The following is an 18,087-nucleotide window of genomic DNA, read 5'->3' as shown; positions in this document are numbered from 1 at the left end:
ATCGGCAAAATTGATCTTTTTTAAAACGCTCAAAAGTAAAAGATGTCTTTTTCTGAGCGTTTTAACTGCAGTCAATTTTTACCTATTTTAATTTTAAAACGTCTGGTCAGTCACATCACCTAAAAAAAACAAATCTCAAAAAATAGAAAAATGTTGATACTTTCCAATAAAAAATTTTAAAACTTCACACGAGAGGCCCGGCTGAGGCCCTACATAATAAAAACCTGTTGGGGCCTTACACCGCCCCCTCAACACTCCCAGGTGTTCATAACTAGTCGTCTAACATTAGCCGCCCCAACTTGCAACCAGTGAATACAGGCCTGCCGTGAACTGAACCTGACGAATCTAATTATGTTTGTTCCACTGCATTTATTTTCACATCACTGTATTTTCGTACTCATCAGAGCTGCGAAATTAAGTTGTAGTGAACTTTTACTCTGTATGCTATTCGCGAAACTAAATACTAGTGAAATATAAGTGTCCTAGGGTAGTATTTTTAATATGGTGTTTTGACACCTCTGAGCTTTCGGTATAGCAGTTTGATAAGTCATCGATTATGCAAGTCATTGATTATGCAAGCCTACTTGTGACTGTTCAAACCAGCCCTCATCTAGAAACTCTAGCCTGATTTAAATAGATATGTAACGCATTTTACACAGTTGATCTGGTCAGATGACATAACAGAACCAAAACTTACATTTAAAAGTGGCTCTTGTTTATGTTTTGTTCATAATGACCCAGAATCAAAATTTGCCTTTTAAATATATTTTAAAGGTTGTCAGATCTGTACTGAGATGTTCTATTTAACTGACCACAGATTAGCGATTGAAAAGAGTCAAAATCGATGCATTCATTGCACAAGATATATGAGCAGAGAAATATTTTTATCCTCGATTCAGACGATAAGAAATCAAGAAGTCATTGACTTTGGTTTAACAATTATCATGCCTAGAAATTTAGTTTGCAAAATGCACTGGGGTTACCGATCTACAAGCAATAGGTAAAGCTATCTACAAAATACAAGAGCAGTTGAGTCGAGTTGAGTGCAATTATCTATTGTGCCTATAAGCTGCCCTCTTCAATTGTGGTGCACCGATGGAGCAAATTATGGGACGCTTTCCTTTCTATTATTAACAATAAGATATTCATTGAGTCTGAATGAGAGTGGCCATAAGTTAGCCCCATCTCAATACTATGATGATTGCTGACACAATGCTAGTGAAGCCACAAAAATCAGTCACAGAGGTTCAATGGATAACGACACCTCAAGTTCACCAAGGTGAAGAACACTGAAACCCTTGAGTGACTGACATTTTATAACAAGTAAAAATTTCAATCAAGTTCCAAACTGTGTTTTAAATTTTAACAAGCTTTTCGTCATAGATACAAAACTGTAAACATTTATTTTTGACTCCCAAAAATGCAGCACTAATCAAATCTTCGCTAAAGTAATAGCAATGTCTGTCTGTCCGTCTGTACAAAATCACGCTAAAAGTTGGGAAGAAAGATTGCGTTGTATGAGATTTGAACTCACAACGTTCAGCCACCCGACATGCCCCAGTCATTCTCTTTCAATGATTTTAGAATCATTGCACACATACTAATTCTCTGTTCTTTATCGGCACACATGATGATCTCTCACTACACAGGTCTGCCAGGATATTAGCTCAAATAAAAATTCCTTTCCATCATATAATGAAGTGACAGTTATTATTGTATGCATGATGTCTACTTGACTACCAACAACTCATACTAAATGATCAATCAGCCATGTTTAGGTAAGTTAGCTATTGTTTTGACAGCTTCATATTTGCGACTGTCTCAGATATACATTAAAAAGCTACATGGGCTTGCTCACTCCACATCGTAATATCTCAGTGTAGATGCCAAATTACTTCAGGGATCATCGGTGATAACAATGCTAATCTTATCATAAACAACTGCCAATGTTTGCTTCCATTATTCATTTTAGTTTTTTTTAAATAAACCTTTTTCTTGTAGCGTGTTTAAATCAAGTACTAGTTCTGCAGCTTCAGCACAAACGGAAATATATATAGCTAGCTGTGACAGCAAATCATCATCGCTAAAATCATGCGCATTGTACTGGCTGGCGTCAATGCTCGGGGAACCATCGGGAAAGTTTGTCGGTTGCAAACTTTCCCAACATACTCGCACTTTTTCGTCAATGCCATCAGTTCATGGTGCACAAAGTCGACGATGAATGCGAAAAGGATGATGACAATATAGTATGAACCAGTCTTAAGATTTCTCTTCCGATAATTTTGCAATGTTATGAGATTTCTTTGACAATGTTTTGTAGCTTTATACTAAAACAGTTTTTCAAGAGCTTATGGTTAACCAGAATTGTCAAGCTTTTTAGTTTTTGCTGTTTGTGTCCCATTCATAAATTCTAATCGTAATAACTACACCTGTTTTTCAAGACTCTTGACTATAATAAAAACAGTGTTTGTCCATTTATCTGTTTGAAGCTAAGTGAAGGTTGGAAATCATTAATGGTTCCTTCACAATTTGAACTCATGACCAATACTCTACCACCAATGTCAATTGGCCCCTTTGCTGCATTTCGGAACAATTGTGCAATAGCCTTAGTTATTACATCTGTTTACTTTTTTACGGGGCAGCAAACTGTTGGGTACTAATTTATATATATATATATATATATATATATATATATATGTATATTGCATATATGTACATATATATATATATATATATATGTAAATGGAAAATATATATATAGAAAATAAAAGCTTGCTCTAGTGCTGTTTTATAACTAATAAACGATATGTCAGACCCCATCTAGCATTTTTGTAGTTGAGCTTCTAACTAATTCGCAAGTTATCCGCATCATGGAAACGGCATAAGTCTACAAGTTAAGCGAGTTTTGCGATTCGCAAAACTATCGAATCCATTATGCTTGCGAATAATAGAAACAGCACTTACGGATGATGCGAGTTTTGCGATTCAAAAAACTATCGAATCCATTATGCTTGCGAATAATAGAAACAGCACTTACGAATGATGCGAGTTTTGCGATTCGCAAAACTATCGAATTCATTAAGCTTGTGAATAATAGAAACAGCACTTACAAATGATGTGCATTAAAGTGCCGTGCCAGCTATTACAGGTGTTTGCCTCACTAACAGATGAGTGGCTAACTGCGCTGCTAATTATTAACCTATCAATTAACCTAACAATTATTAACTTCCTTACCTTTTTTCAACAAGGCGCCATAGTCAATCTACATCACGTGAATGTACATAGAATGAATTAATTTGCACATTAACGCAACTTCTGCACAACTCTAAATTGGCATGATGCACATCATGAGCTTCATGGAAACATAGTGATTGAGCATGTCACATGGGTAACAAGAAATGGAGTTGTTTTCAACATAAACACTGGTACATCGATAAACATTAGTTTGTTTGCAAGTGCAATACAGTAAGCTCAACTCATTTTGTAAGCTCTTTTAGTGGCCATAAACTTCTGCTTTTAGCAACGGTTGTAATTGAGAAATTTAACGCATCCGTTAGCTTCATCTTGGCCCACTTTGAACAAGTGCACCATATCTCATCTCTTATTTTCAGAAAATCTAAAAACCCACTCTTAAGCGTCCTATGTAACCTCTAGACTCATGAATGGCTCCTACCGCTTCAAAAAGCCTATGAAATGGCTCGGTAAGATTTCTAGTTGTTACTAATGATTCAGGTGTACAATAGATTGACACCGCTTGAGCATGAATTTAAAATTACATTGCACGCACGTGCTTTGTTCTAATTGTTTACGGAGAGTAATTGCATCAGAGTAAGGCATTATTACTACAAAAAGGAGAAGGTGAGTGAAGAAGGGCACACAGATGATTGAACTAAAGGACAGATCAGCGATCAGAAGAGGAGGTCTAATATACTTTGATAAATGAAAAGGCAAATTATCAGTTTTACAAAACGGCGAAGGTTGGCGCTGAGTTAGTATGAGGCATAAACAAGTTTTAAACTTTGGTGAAACGACTGAATTCGTGATACCCATGCAAGAGTAACATGCTAACATTTGAACTGAAACTGATACAAGTGAGCTACAACAGTTGAGAGCATATACTTTTGTAGTACTGTACTAGTACTTTAACAATGTGAGCTCTGGTGCGAGCGCTGATCAAACTGCTATGATGATCAAAATAAGACACTTTTTCATTTTTTGTGGCTGACACCGGATATCACAACTGCCACTTTTGCCATTAACGCAGAGTTTTGCTATTTGCACTGACGTTTTGCGAAGTTTTACACCATCATAAAATGGATAAAATGCGTAATTGGCACCTCTTGCCTACTTGTAAAGTCTCAGGTAGTCCTTACATGTATTTCTGCAATACGATGGAACTCATCTGGTTTTATGTATGTTTTATGAACATTACTTTCATTTGGCATGTAAGAATTACAACCGATCAAAATTTAATTTTAAATATTTATTCCTAATTAAAACTATTTAAACTCTCACCAACCATGATTTAGCTGCAATCAAATCCATTGTTTTTTTGACGTCATCACCCTGTTTGCACATGTACTCGTCTACGAAAAAGCCGCCATCTTTGTAGAAAATTTTCATGATTAATAGTATTTTTCGGTGTTGTTTTGATACTAAAATAACAATATTGCTAACCAAAGCATGGTTTGCAATAATTAATTGCAGAAGCTTCGTGTTTTTAATGATAAAGGTTGTCCATAAAGATGGCAGACAACGATAGAATGACATCTCAAAAAATGAAGGATAGGAATGAAATCTTCAGAAAAATGTTCAGCAGTACTTTTAACAAATCAGAACTGGAGTCTTAAAAAATATGTGCGCCTGTCACTAAAACCTACCCAACCCAACTATGACATGTACCTTTGTGTGCCTCGATCATTGCAGTGTTACTCCACATTTGTTGCCCAATAGATCAATTGTTACATCTATTGCCCAGTTAGAAAGTCACGTGTGTCCCATAATCATGCCCACAACATGTAGGAACTCCAAAAGGGCCTTCACTGAAATTATCAAAAGCCAGTATTGACACATTTTTTACGGTCAATTATAGATTTTCTGTTGTCACATATTTGAAAAGCTCTTCTAGCACCACACGCGCTGAACCAACAATTTTGCAAATTTTTAGAATACTGAGCCACTTTATCGCTATTATACCAGCTGTTACCTAACGAATGCCATAGCAATTAGAGGGTTTGGCAGTCGAGCTTATAATTGACTCACTAGCGTGTAGCGCCTTCACGCTCAATCACCTCTCATCTCATGCCAAAGACGACATTCTTTGCCTAGCCACTGACTGACCACATTGTTTACATTTGAGTGAATTGATTAAGAGGCTGCTCTCTAGTAGCTGAGCTTTTGTATATGGAACTATTTTGCTTGCATGAATGGATGTTGACAGTACGTTTACTAGCTCTTCTAACTTACAGTAAGTTCATCAAGAATTTACTAGCTACAGGCAATATATGAGTATGGCAGGTTGCTTTCTATAGTTTTATTTAAGCTGTTAGTCATAAAGGTTTTTGGAGGATGTTGTTACTAGTTTGGGTTATTTTTAAATGAAAAGCACTCTCTCCTCTTATGACATGAATTTCTTGAGATTTCGTTTTAATTTCTAGCTTGCATACAAAAATATTTGGTTTGATTTTAACTTTATTTTTTTGTCTAAGATCGACAAAAGCAGATTAGGCAGCATAGAAAAATAATAATAACATGGGAATTCAATAGAATTCAAAAAAGAAACTCTTACGATATAGTAATCTTATAGATATCAGATGGGCAAGATGTTTACAGCTTGTGTGTTTAGTGGTTTTTGTTGGTGGGTAGCAGTTGCGTAGGTAGGCAGGATGGTCTATTAGAGTGTTTTAGACAGCAGAGATTAGAAAAAAGCACATCGAGTACAAGAGGCTGTAATCATTGGTCATAGTTCTCCTTATGAGGCATCTTCACTCCCACAAAAAGCTTGTAGACTTTCTACCTATTCGATATCTGACAAATATGCAAGCAAGAGTCTATGCTGGTCTTTTATGACATGATCTTCTCTAATTGCTTGAATTAGACATTTCTTAAGTTTTCTTTAGTAAATACTAGGGTGGGTTTCCTGTTGCCTGCCTCGGTTTTTCTGTCAGGGTTGTCTCTCTTAACAGTGCAGGGCATGAGCAACTGTGGTTGGATCCACTTTCTAACACCACCAATGGTACTTGTGCGACTCTAACCACCAGCTTACTGATCATAAGGCAGCGCACTATAAAAGTATGACACTTTTCAAAAACAATATTTATAATGTACGTCATAACAAGTAATAATGTAATTATTTCTCTTGTGATTGTTAAACTCAGATTTTTAGCCAAGTTACGATGGTTTCAACTGTTTTTGAACATTTTTAACATTATATAGAAACCTAGAACAATTTCATCATGTTCATTAAAACTAAGTGTCATATACAGCAATGTGTTTAATGAAATAAAAAAAAACTAAGTGTTTTCTCGGCTTATTTCTTAATACCCACATCATAACATGAATAATACTTTACAAACTGTTTCATGTAGAATGTCTGGCTACCGCGAAGAGGTTTTGGTAAATAAAATGCAAGCTCTATAATAAAATTTATGATTTTATTGCTATAAGCACTAGCTAAATTACAAAAAAACATACATCATACTACTATTTGTAGTAGTAAATCTTTTGTAAAAAAGAATCTTAGTAAAAAAGTTACTACTTAAAACAAGAGCATAAAATTTGAGTTACATTTGAAAAAACAGTTAAACAGGCCATAATTTGTCACAACCATGCGGCAGACTATGTCTTTGTCCCATGCTTCCAGGGCATAGCCAGTAGTTCTCGAATGTTATTTGTTGCTAGCATATAATTTCTTAACTATTTTAGGGTTGATTCAACTTTGAGCTTCTAAAAAATTGTTATGATGAACCAATCACCTCTCTAGTTTTTATTGCAACAAATAATAGTTGTGGTTAGTCAGCCTATATTGCAACTCTATAAGGCATTAACATATCGCCAACTCAGGTATTATGAAGAAGCAGCAAGGAAGTAGTCAAGATTGGGAGACAAATACTGACAGGTGTATGTTATGCCTGACAAATATTGACAGGTGTATATTATGCCTGACAAATATTGACAAGCATAATTGGCCGCTCAAAGTTATGCCCTTCCCAAACATTACTTTCACTGTCAGCTCGTGTTGCGACTTTTTCTTTGCATAAAGTAATTTTTGTGCGGTATTCTTGACGTTACATGACTTTGCTTTGGGCACTTTTTAATCTTTTTATTGAAGTTTCTATTGGTTTGCCTATTCTAATCCAATGCATCTCTTACATTATTGAATAGCTTTCTTTTTGCAGAAACCAGAATTTTTTTGTATGCCATGTATTCCTAAACTGATGTCAAACTGTCATTTGAGTGCACAAATGTACGAAAGCTCTTTGAAGTTTTTATAAAAGCTTCAAGTCTTTGTTTCCTCGGTGAAGGCGTGTGAGCTCAAGACAAACATGTAGGCAAACAGCAGAAAATCCTTAAGTTAACCAGGCTTTTTCTCACGCTTGCGCTTCCTGACACTGCCGTAACCTTGCAGTTCCTAACTACGGTTGCTATGGAGACAAAAATGTCGTAGCGCAGATGGAAGTCTCACTATTGTAATGTTGAACACAAATCATCACTGTGATCGCTAGACATTGGGAAAGAAAAGGTGTTAACGGAAGTTTTCACATATTAGGCGATAAGCAAAGAGGCCAGATGACACATCGTATTAAGTGATAACATATCAACCTGACTTAAACTATGATCATTATCTTTATAGTTATCTTCAGATGAGGGAGTAACCTGACAGGGCATTTAGTACTTCACTGATTATTCCAGAGCGTTTGGTGAGTAGAAACTCTGCTAGCTTGATCTCACGTCAAAATTATTGGCAATGTATGTAAGCTGGTAGCATTTTACCTTAGCTAAACTCAAAACTCCTGTTCGTCGCTAAAGCCTGGTTCCCATATCGATTGCGAGACACCGGCAATAATCTTGCGTGACAAAACACTTGCAGCTCTAGGCTCGGCGGCTTCTGTTCACATAAAGTGGCATCTCTAATAATCGCATAAAAAATTTTCGCTCGCCATGCCGTTTCGTTAATGCCGACCTTCACCTGTACAGTGCATCTGCATCGAAAATTTGAACAGCACTAAACTCTTGCATTGACTGCCAGTAACTACCGGCAGTACTCAGCTGTGCCTGGCGAGTCGATTCAAATCTCACCGCTGATAGCCTGCGGTGCTGTCGCAGGGGCATGTGGCGGATATGGGAACCAGGCTTTAACCTATGTTTAGGAAAATATTGCGTAACAAGTACTTCTGTTAAGCATTGAGTTGCACAGCTATTTACCTTCATCTGATGTCTGTCTTTGCTGATATGTCTTCTAGTACAAATCAGCTACCACTAGCATATCAATCTTTTGCTCTACTTTTCCTCCACGAAATTTATTCACCAACGAATAGAGTGAATGGCACAGAGATACTTGTACTACCAAATTTAAACAGCCTGACTTTGTTTTTTTTGTGGATGAGTAACTCTGTTACTGCTAGATCCTATTGTAGCCTAAATTCTGTTTTCGATCAATTAAATTAGAAATGAAAATGTAATCACTCTGACACTTTTTCAAAGTCTGAGTAAATCTGTGAAAACGTTAAAAAAGTTGCAAAATTGAATAGCTATAACCAATTTAAAAATAATCATTTTCTTATGTAACAGAAGCTGAAATCTTGGGAGTTATAAATAGTGCTTCAAAGAATGCCAGCATGTCCATCATTACTGATATGAATGCTGTTTTTTGGCACAAGAAAGTTTCAAACCGATTTGTGACTATGTGAAAAAAAATGCACATAAAAATGCAAACAAGAAAATTAAATGCAAGTAATTATTAGTTATAAATAAAATAATTAAATAATATGACCTCACCTTTTGCTAGTTGGGCACAAACCGTGTTAACTGCATGTTGCAAAAGACAGGTGTTAGCTAAATGCATTTAGAACATATATTGCTAAAAATTCACATGCAGCTGGTGAAATCTGAGAGTGTTTAGTCTAAACAAATCAAAACTGCCAGCCTTTACTTTTTGTAACAAAGCTGTACAGAAAGTACAAAGTAAATAATTAGTAATTACCAATAAATTTATGTAACACTCATATAATAAAACTTTTACATAAGTCATGTTAGATATGACGGAAGTTTCAAATAAAAACATAGAAGCCAGTTACATAAAGTTTGTAGACTATTGAATATTCTATGGCTTTTTCGCTTTTGATTTTGATATTTGCAAAGCTGTAAGTTTTAAAAATATAGAAAAAGATATCATAAAGAAATAGAGTATTTTAGAGCAGGAGAGGGCAACTTTTCAAGATCATTATAATATGAGAGATCAGACCAGGTCAATATACCCAACAACTGAGAATGTAAGCTCACTCCAACATGTGCTTAAAATCATCACTTCTATAGCTCTACTTTTCAATACACCAAAGTTGGCACGTTGCCCAATCAAATACAGTTCAATAGTTTTCAAGTTTGCCTTTCTATTTTACTTTGTTTGATCCAGTAGATCTACTAGTTGGAACTTCCAAAAGCATACCTCGTGAGAAAACATTGCCCTTTGTATCTCCTTCTATTGTTACCGCTAGCTCTGCATTATGTAACATGGTGTCTTCGAGTTCATGACTTAAAGTTCAATAGGGAGATTCCCCTCTGATAAATTAATGATCAGATCTTTAAGTTAACTTTTCAACTAATGTACTAACATCACCGATCACATTGAGTGACGCGTTGTGAAGACTAGGTGAGTAGGGCACTAAATCAGACCTTATAACTGTGTTACTCTTGCATAGGTAGCTAGAATAACAGAAAATAGAAAGAGGTAATAGACAGAAGATAAAGTAAATAGAAGAGACCGTGATAAGGAAACACATAATTGGCACGAGCCAATCTTAAACTTTAATCGCATCAGTGTGACCAAGTTAGTTTTTTTTGCAACCAGGCTTGATCACTGTTGGTGAATAAACCTTTGTCTACCTTCTACTGCACTAGAATTGACACATTACTTTTACTCATTTTTGGCAATCAGATATGTGACTCTTCAGTCAATCATCAGTGTAAAAAATGAAAAGTACAAACACCATAGAAATGTCTCATAGCATAAGGAGAAATGACACATGAACTTTTCCACCTAACTTCTTCAATAAACTAGAGTGTTTTATATATGATCAATAATGGAAAACCATTTAGACCTTTTCAAAACTTTGTCAGTATTCTATAAGCTCCATCTGTTAATAACTTTACATAAAGATTTATGTTAGGGAACTTGTGGCACTTCCATAGGTTGAACTAGTTCAATTTGCCTCATGGCATTCCATCTTATGAGCTGTGAAATGTCACAATGTTAACTGCTGTTGCAATCTTAAAGTTTGGTAGAACCTGGTGTGGCATTCTGGGAAGGATCTTGTTAATTTTCTCTCTATTGTTAAAAAGCAATTATTCAATTTTTTTTTATTATTGGTATTATTTAGTATTGTTATTGCTATTAGATTTTAGAGTCTGATCTGTATCAACACAACTAAATTAAGTTAACTTTTATTGATCTATGCTGCCATGTTGCGCTGCCAATTTTATTTTGTTCTGATTATCTAATATATTAAGCTCTTTGTGTTGTACACACAAGCTAATTAATACAGAAAGTAATAATTTGTAATCGAGACAATTTTCATGAAAATGTTCAGTAAATTTACTTTATTATGCAAAAAAATAAGAAAAGAAAGACAATTGCGAAATATTATGCTGAGGTAAACAATAGCATTAAAGTCAACTTTGCAATTAAAGATTCATCAATAACCTATTTAATAGATAGAGCCACAGTGATCGTAAGCAATTATCCATCTTTTCATTGAATGGTTTGATATTATTACGTAAAAATTATCTAATTAATCATTAAGACCTAACAAAACATTACCAATTTTTATTAACTGCAAAATTTTATTTTGCTAGCCACAGCAAGAAAAGTAAATGGCATTGACAATGCTGTTTCTTGTAAACAAAAAATTCAGATGCTGGTGTGGTTTTTAAATAGTCAGGAATAAAATAGAATCTGTAGCTCAAAGCTGTCAGAATTATAAGCTATGACTAACGGTCGCTGAAATTCGTATCATAACAAATTTTGTTGGATGAATCTTCTGAACAGATCTTTAAAGCTGAAATAATTAAGACAATAACTCAGCAACTCAGGCATTTGATTTTCTACACAAACTTGAGTTTGATTGGATAAAAACTTACATTTTATTAGATAAACACCTGCATTTGGTTGGATAAAGGCTTAAATTTGATTGGACAAAGAACTGCTCAACTAGTATGTAACCTCCAGTATTTGTTTTAAAAAGTGACCGGAGATCTGTACTGCAGCTCCGAATGTTTCTTATACATGCAATTTCAATAACTACCTGCGTAACTTAGTGACAAAAACATTAAAAGATTGTGTGATAAAAACACAATGGCGGATGTTCAGTATATTAGCAGCTTTCACTTGGTTTACCCAATATAGACTACTTTGTAGTTGGATAACTATTAAAACACCTGCAAGTTCCCACTCATGTAATATAGGTGAACATTGCGTAAACGGTCTTATGGTGCATAATGTATGACTAGCAAGATTGCATCAGCGCTTGTCTCTTGCTCTTTCTAATAAAAGCAAAAATACTATTATTGTTCCGATTTGAGTACCTAATAGCTATCCATGTATCACACTTAAGGGTATACGAGTTGATGGTACCGGTTTTCTAAATTTGCTAAACCTGGTGAAAAGCAATGCGCCGATTAGAAATTATTGTGCAGCATCAAATTTTAATTATAAAACAAGACAAACAATTTTTCTGGCATTTATAAAGCCTACAAATAGAGGCCTTCATATTTGATTTGATCCCAAGTAGATTTGGTACGCAAAGCTATGATTCGTTTTGAAAAATTGTCATCAAGGTAGGAAGTTGACTGTTTAGTTCATGAGTAAGTCTCATGCAGCTACTAAAATTGGTGTTTTTAGAATTTTAGAAAGCATTTATTTCTATACAAAAAAATTGAAAATCTCAGACTACTGCAAGCGGTCTTGTTTCTTTTTAAAACTAAACTTCTTTCTGGCAAGTCTTTTGGTTGAAGCCAACTAAGTTGATTCACAATTTTTTAAGTGTTTATTCTTAATTTAAGAAAAACATTAAAAAAATTGTGAGTAGCTGAAGGTTTTTCAATATAGATGCGATGGAGTTGTGTTTCCTTTGTGCAATAAATTATTACCTATTTGTTTTTATAACATATATTCAAACGCAATTACATGTATATTATTTAATTAGCAAGAAAAAGCCAATTAGTTTCAGCTAAAAAATCTTCTATGCATGTACAACTATATTTGGTAAAAAGCAGATATCCAAGTTGGTGAGTAAACTGTGTGTGCGCTGTATGCATGTTATATTTTGTAAATGTTAAATTTATAATCTTGTCTAGTGATGGCTCTGATTATGCCAAGAACTCAACTAACCATAAACAAATTTTCACTGTAAGACAATAAATCATAAAAAATGTTTATTTCGCTGCTTGTGTGCCTTTTAGTAACTTGAAACTGGTTTTCTGTATGTGTAACAGCGGTTGCTGATTTTTTAGATACGTGTAGGTAAAAATGACATCGACAAGCAAGCTCAACACTGATCTCATGTCCGAAGAGGACTGTGAGAGAATTCTCGCTGTTCTAAAACGAGATCTCCTGCTTCGTACAAGAGAGCGCAGCAGACTAAGGTAAGTTTTTCTTTTTCGCTGACATTGTTATACTCTACAGACAATTATGGTATTTGCGGAGCTTTTCGTTCAGTTAAAATTTTTTTAAATGTAAATTTTTTTCAACTTAAATTTTTGAAAGAATGTATTACTTTGTAGTATGAGTAACTTAGTAATGTGGAATTTCTACTTCTGAATGCTGCTGGGCGCATATGTTTGGAGTTACTTTCTCAATGAGTCAAAACACCAAATTTGCATAAAGCAATTCAGTATAAAACATTCATTCAATTGATTATAGAGCAATTCACTGGCAGTGAATCATGATTTTGGTAAGTTATTGGGCAACTTTTTACAGGCTATTTGTTAGAATTTGCACTTTTTTAGTTTGATAGGTACTCTACAGAAAAGTTTTAAACTAATATTGCTGTAAATAATTTTCATTCTGAACAAAAGCATAAAGGCGTCCAAACTGTCTCTTAGTAAAGTCACACAACAACTAGGCGATTAGTATGTTGCTATACAAAAAGTTATTCAACCAGCCTGGGTTCAAACAAGTTTTCTTCAGATAACTTGGTTACTACAATATGTTATGGTCATTGAAATTAATACAACAGTTAGGGAATATGAATATAATATGAGTCTGTTGTCTTCTGTCTTCTGTCTTAACAGAAAAGCTCGCCATTGCCTATAAGATCAAGTATATTACCAATATTGGTTTGTTGCAGAGACTTGTTGAGCCAGAAAAGGTTTAGGCAATGATATAAAAACTCGTAAATATTCTAGTACTGAGGAAGCTTTTATAAATAATATTCTAAATGTTTCATATTGTTATACAACGCTGGCTCAAATCTTGCTCAACTGCAATTTGGTAGCGCAAATGAAAAAAACTTAAAAAACAAATACCTAGTATTCTTGTTGATGACAGTAAGGCACTTTCTGGCAGCAAAAATAGAACAGTGTAATTGTCGTTGTATAATCCATTTCTACTATTGCTGGCAGCTGAGCTCAGAGTATCTCTACCTTTTAGGCTATTAGAAGAAGAGATCTTAGCGGAACAGCAGCGCCGTGATGCGCTGACGTCTACACAGAATCAAATCACTGACAATTATTGCTTAAGCTGCCTAGAGCCATTTAATTTCCTGTTTAAACGAGCTCGTACCTGCTGCTTGTGCAAACAGAAAATCTGTAAAAGCTGCTGTCGTGAGCTAAAAGAAGCGTTATGTAACTTTTGTTATAAGAAAATGTAAGTCACGGCTTCTAGGTTAGTTTCTTTTGAAAACATTTTAGTTTATCTGTTCTCCAGCAGCTTCAATATAACTTTCTTACGTTTTAACACAAAACTATTATTTCTTGTAGCTGCCTGCACACAGCCCAATCACTTGTAGAAGGAATTTTGCAGAAATCTCTGATACATTTGAAATTTCATTAACTTCTTTGCAATTTCCAACCAAAAATTGACTTTTTTGCCCTTCACCATTTGAATCTAACATTTGAGGAAGGATAACTCCAACAAAAATATTATTGTGTGCAGGTAGAAACAGTAGTCAAGGTAGCACACTCATTTCCGTGCACACGTTGTAGGCCAGAGGATAGGATTCCTGTCACGTCTGCTAAACCACCTACAGCACCCATGCACTCCGCTCATACATATTCAAAATTCTCCGAGCTTGAACATTCCTCAGACCCGCCTACCTTAAAAACTTCTCTTGCCAAGTTTACATCTCCCAGCAACAACAATGATTACCGCATTTCAAATGGTGCTAGTAAAATCAAGCATGATTCTCAAAGAACTAATACAGGTCATGACAAAACCAGTAATACTGAACGGATCTGTAGATTGTGTGGTTCGGAATCGTCCAATCTTTTCACAACGAGGAATGTTCAATGCGTAATTTGCATGCAATGGATTTGTAAGCCATGCGCATTGTGGGAAGCGAAGCACAAAGGCTATATTTGCAAAGAGCATGTTGTCGAGGAAGGCTATAGGTATGTTGGCCTACCCGTGTGGCACACCCATTTCATTTTCTAGCCCTAGATCTTCCCTTTCTTTTCTGTTAGAAAAAAGAGAGCTATTGCTTGTTTATGTACTCTTGCATGGCAATGCATAGTTTAAATTTTGGCAGTTTTTCTATTTAATGTTTTTATGTGTTTCCTGTTAGCCCTAAAAACTAACCTGTAGCAGAAATATGTACTGTTTGATGTAGTTATTATTCTGGTTAGTCGGTACAGTAGTAATGTATTTGTTACAATTTTTTCTATAGTTACATAGCTCTTTGGAAAAAAGAGTACAGGTAGTTCTCACTTAACGATGAGGTTACGTTCTGAAGAACTTATCATTTAGTGGTTTCATCGCTAAATGAACCCCCTTCAAGTCCCCGTTACATATGTATAAGCTATTTTCACCTGTTCTTTTTTTTCTCCTTTTTATTTTTTCTTTAGCAGGAAGTGTAAATTTTTAACAAATGCAGTAAAATTTTAACTTTAGTTTTCACATGAGCGTGTAAACTAATGTTAGACTACCACACGGTTTCTTATTATTAAATTTTGTTTATTTTCTTGGTATTTCCTTTTTTACTTAGAATCTTTTCTTACTATGGGTCCTTTTTATAATAGTTCAACTACATCTGCTAATTGCCTAACACCCGATACCATTCACACATAAAAATAAAGCAATGGCTAACATAAATGTCTAATATCTATGAATTCGTGGTTACTTTATTGATTAAAGAAATATGTTTTCTTGTTAATTTTATTTAGCTTCTTCGAGTATATTTTTGAAAAGTTTTACTATTTTTAACGCGCCGTTGTAACTCCAAGTCATTGTGGAGTGAGCCCGCCATTAAGTGAGGATTACCTGTATATCTATCGTTTCCTTAGCTTAGGTATCAAAACCTTGGGTTGTTCTATTCAGCTGCTAGAACTTTGTTTTTAAATGCCGAATTCATTATCTCTTTGAAAAAAAGACAATAAACTCTTTGCTTCAGTTATAAGAGCAGCTGAAACACTCGGCGTGAGAGTAGAGCGTAATCGAACGACCTTTTCTTTACAAATCAATGTGTGAGCATTCTGGGTAAAAAATTTAGTAAGGTATCCTAACTATTACCTTACAGCTACTGATTGGGATTTGAAAAACTTTGCTGATATAATTAGTAATACAAAAAACCTAGCAGATATTCAGCTGCGCTGTCTGAGCTGTTTATTGTTATATCTGAGAAAATGTGTGAGCCAAATTAACATAGAACTATTAGTTATACATATATACTATATATACTATATATACTATATATATATATACTATATATATACTATATATATACTATATATATATAATATCACTATAATCCATTATAACTCTCCTCAGTTATATATGTTATACACAGTAAAAGCCATTGTTAAATCACATACATACTGTTGAGTTCTATATTTAAAATTTGAGAAGATAAGGGTAAGAAAGTTTTTTGTGAGCAAAAAGAAAGTTTTTTGTGGTAAATTTTGACATTTACTTTACATTTAAAAGCCCAAAGAGGAGCTTACACAACGTTTGTGAATTTTTTCCGAAAGTATCATCATTTTTCTATCATTTACAAAAAATCAATATTTGAGGTGATCTCAAATATCAATTTAAGTTAAAAAAAGATCAGTTAAAAAGCTCAGCAGAACAATTCGTACAAAATGACATGGCTAGTTGTTATCACTGCAACAGCTTATATCAGCTATTGCGTTCAAGTAGAAGAGTTATGCGTCTCTATTCTGTCAGTCTCTTTGCAATTATAAATGTAATAAACGCTCTTTCATTTGGTCTAGGTATTTTAACAGCGATGAAGTTTTGTTAATTTTAATCTGAACATATTCTAGCAATCAGATCACGAAAACCTAAAAAACAAACTCATGATAAAAAATACTATTATTTTCTGATAAAATTCACTAAAAATTTTGTGCAAGTTGATCCTTAACATCTATTTTCATTTTGCAATTTTAATGTAACCATGGTTACAGTAATGTGGTCAAGGCTGTCATTGGTCAAATTTAATGTAACCATGGTTACAGTAATGTGGTCAAGGCTGACATTGGTCAAATTTAATGTAACCATGGTTACAGTAATGTGGTCAAGGTTGTCATTGGTCAAATTTAATGTAACCATGCTTACAGTAATGTGGTCAAGGCTGACATTGGTCAAATTTAATGTAACCATGGTTACAGTAATGTGGTCAAGGCTGTCATTGGTCAAATTTAATGTAACCATGCTTACAGTAATGTAGTCAAGGCTGTCATTGGTCAAAATATTTGACCAATCCAAACAGTCTAACATACGGTATGTTTATTATGCCAATATTTACACCGCTGCCCCTTTTGAGCTCAGTTCAAACCCTGAAGATGCAAATTGCACTTATAATAACAGTAGAATATGTTTAGTGACTATAGCTGCTGCCTTCAACGATAATATTAAAAATAATAAATATAGCAACTCCCTAAAAAGCTTACTTTTTACTATGTTGAAACATCTATGGAAAATAAAGTTTTATGCATAACGTATTTGCTGTTGCTAGCAACTTCAGTCGTTTGACGGCTGACTGGATGTATGATAGTAAAACTAGAAGCTTCCGGAGAACGTACAAAGGAAAAATAGCTGCCACCATTGGACATAGACTCAGCCAGGGTTAGTAGCATTTCTAACCAGAATTCTCATTGATGTAGGTATTATTCTTTATTATCATAGAGCTTTTCTTATTGTTTATTATCATAGAGCTTCTCTTTTCAAAGAAAAAACTCAAGTGACACAACATGGAACTCACCAACTTCATTGGTTAAAAATGTTTTATTATAGTACTTTACGCATAATCTACATTTAGATTATTGTTGAATGCTTCAACCTTCTTCACATCAGCATAAAAATGTGATGTTCTTTTTCTTTTCAGTACAACTAAAATTGTTATATTTTTGTACTGTTTAAAAAGTTTGGTAAGTTTTGTAAAAATGAAAATTAAGTCGTATTCTATACTTTACTCACCTTCACACATTTGTAACAAAGAGATAATATTACTTGTGCTTATAGAAGCGTAAAATTACTCAGTAGAGCTTGCAAATTAATGTATTCTAACTGAGTGCTTAGGATTTTATTAGGATTTTATTTAACCAACAAATATTTTATTTAAAACATCCAACTCAGTTTTTGCAAGAATTATTACAAGATTTACATTTATATCCTTTATAAATAAATTTTCATTATCTTTACAGTTAACACTCGTGTGC

General features: G+C 34.3%; 1 protein-coding gene across 1 annotated transcript in view; it reads left to right on the top strand.

Moving 5' to 3' along the window:
• Positions 1-5,427: 5,427 nt before the first annotated feature.
• The window catches only part of LOC137388383 (uncharacterized), a 95,040-nt gene continuing 82,380 nt past the window's right edge, over positions 5,428-18,087 (top strand). Inside the window, exons 1-5 of the mRNA XM_068074868.1 lie at positions 5,428-5,467; positions 7,853-7,919; positions 12,727-12,858; positions 14,419-14,823; positions 17,385-17,494. Of these exons, the coding sequence (XP_067930969.1) occupies positions 12,743-12,858; positions 14,419-14,823; positions 17,385-17,494 (631 nt within the window). The 5' untranslated portion in view covers positions 5,428-5,467; positions 7,853-7,919; positions 12,727-12,742. The remainder of the gene's footprint in view (positions 5,468-7,852; positions 7,920-12,726; positions 12,859-14,418; positions 14,824-17,384; positions 17,495-18,087) is intronic.

The sequence above is a fragment of the Watersipora subatra genome, chromosome 2 (genome assembly GCF_963576615.1).
Source record: "Watersipora subatra chromosome 2, tzWatSuba1.1, whole genome shotgun sequence".
NCBI lineage: Eukaryota > Metazoa > Bryozoa > Gymnolaemata > Cheilostomatida > Watersiporidae > Watersipora > Watersipora subatra.
This window is presented reverse-complemented; position numbering and strand designations above follow the sequence as displayed.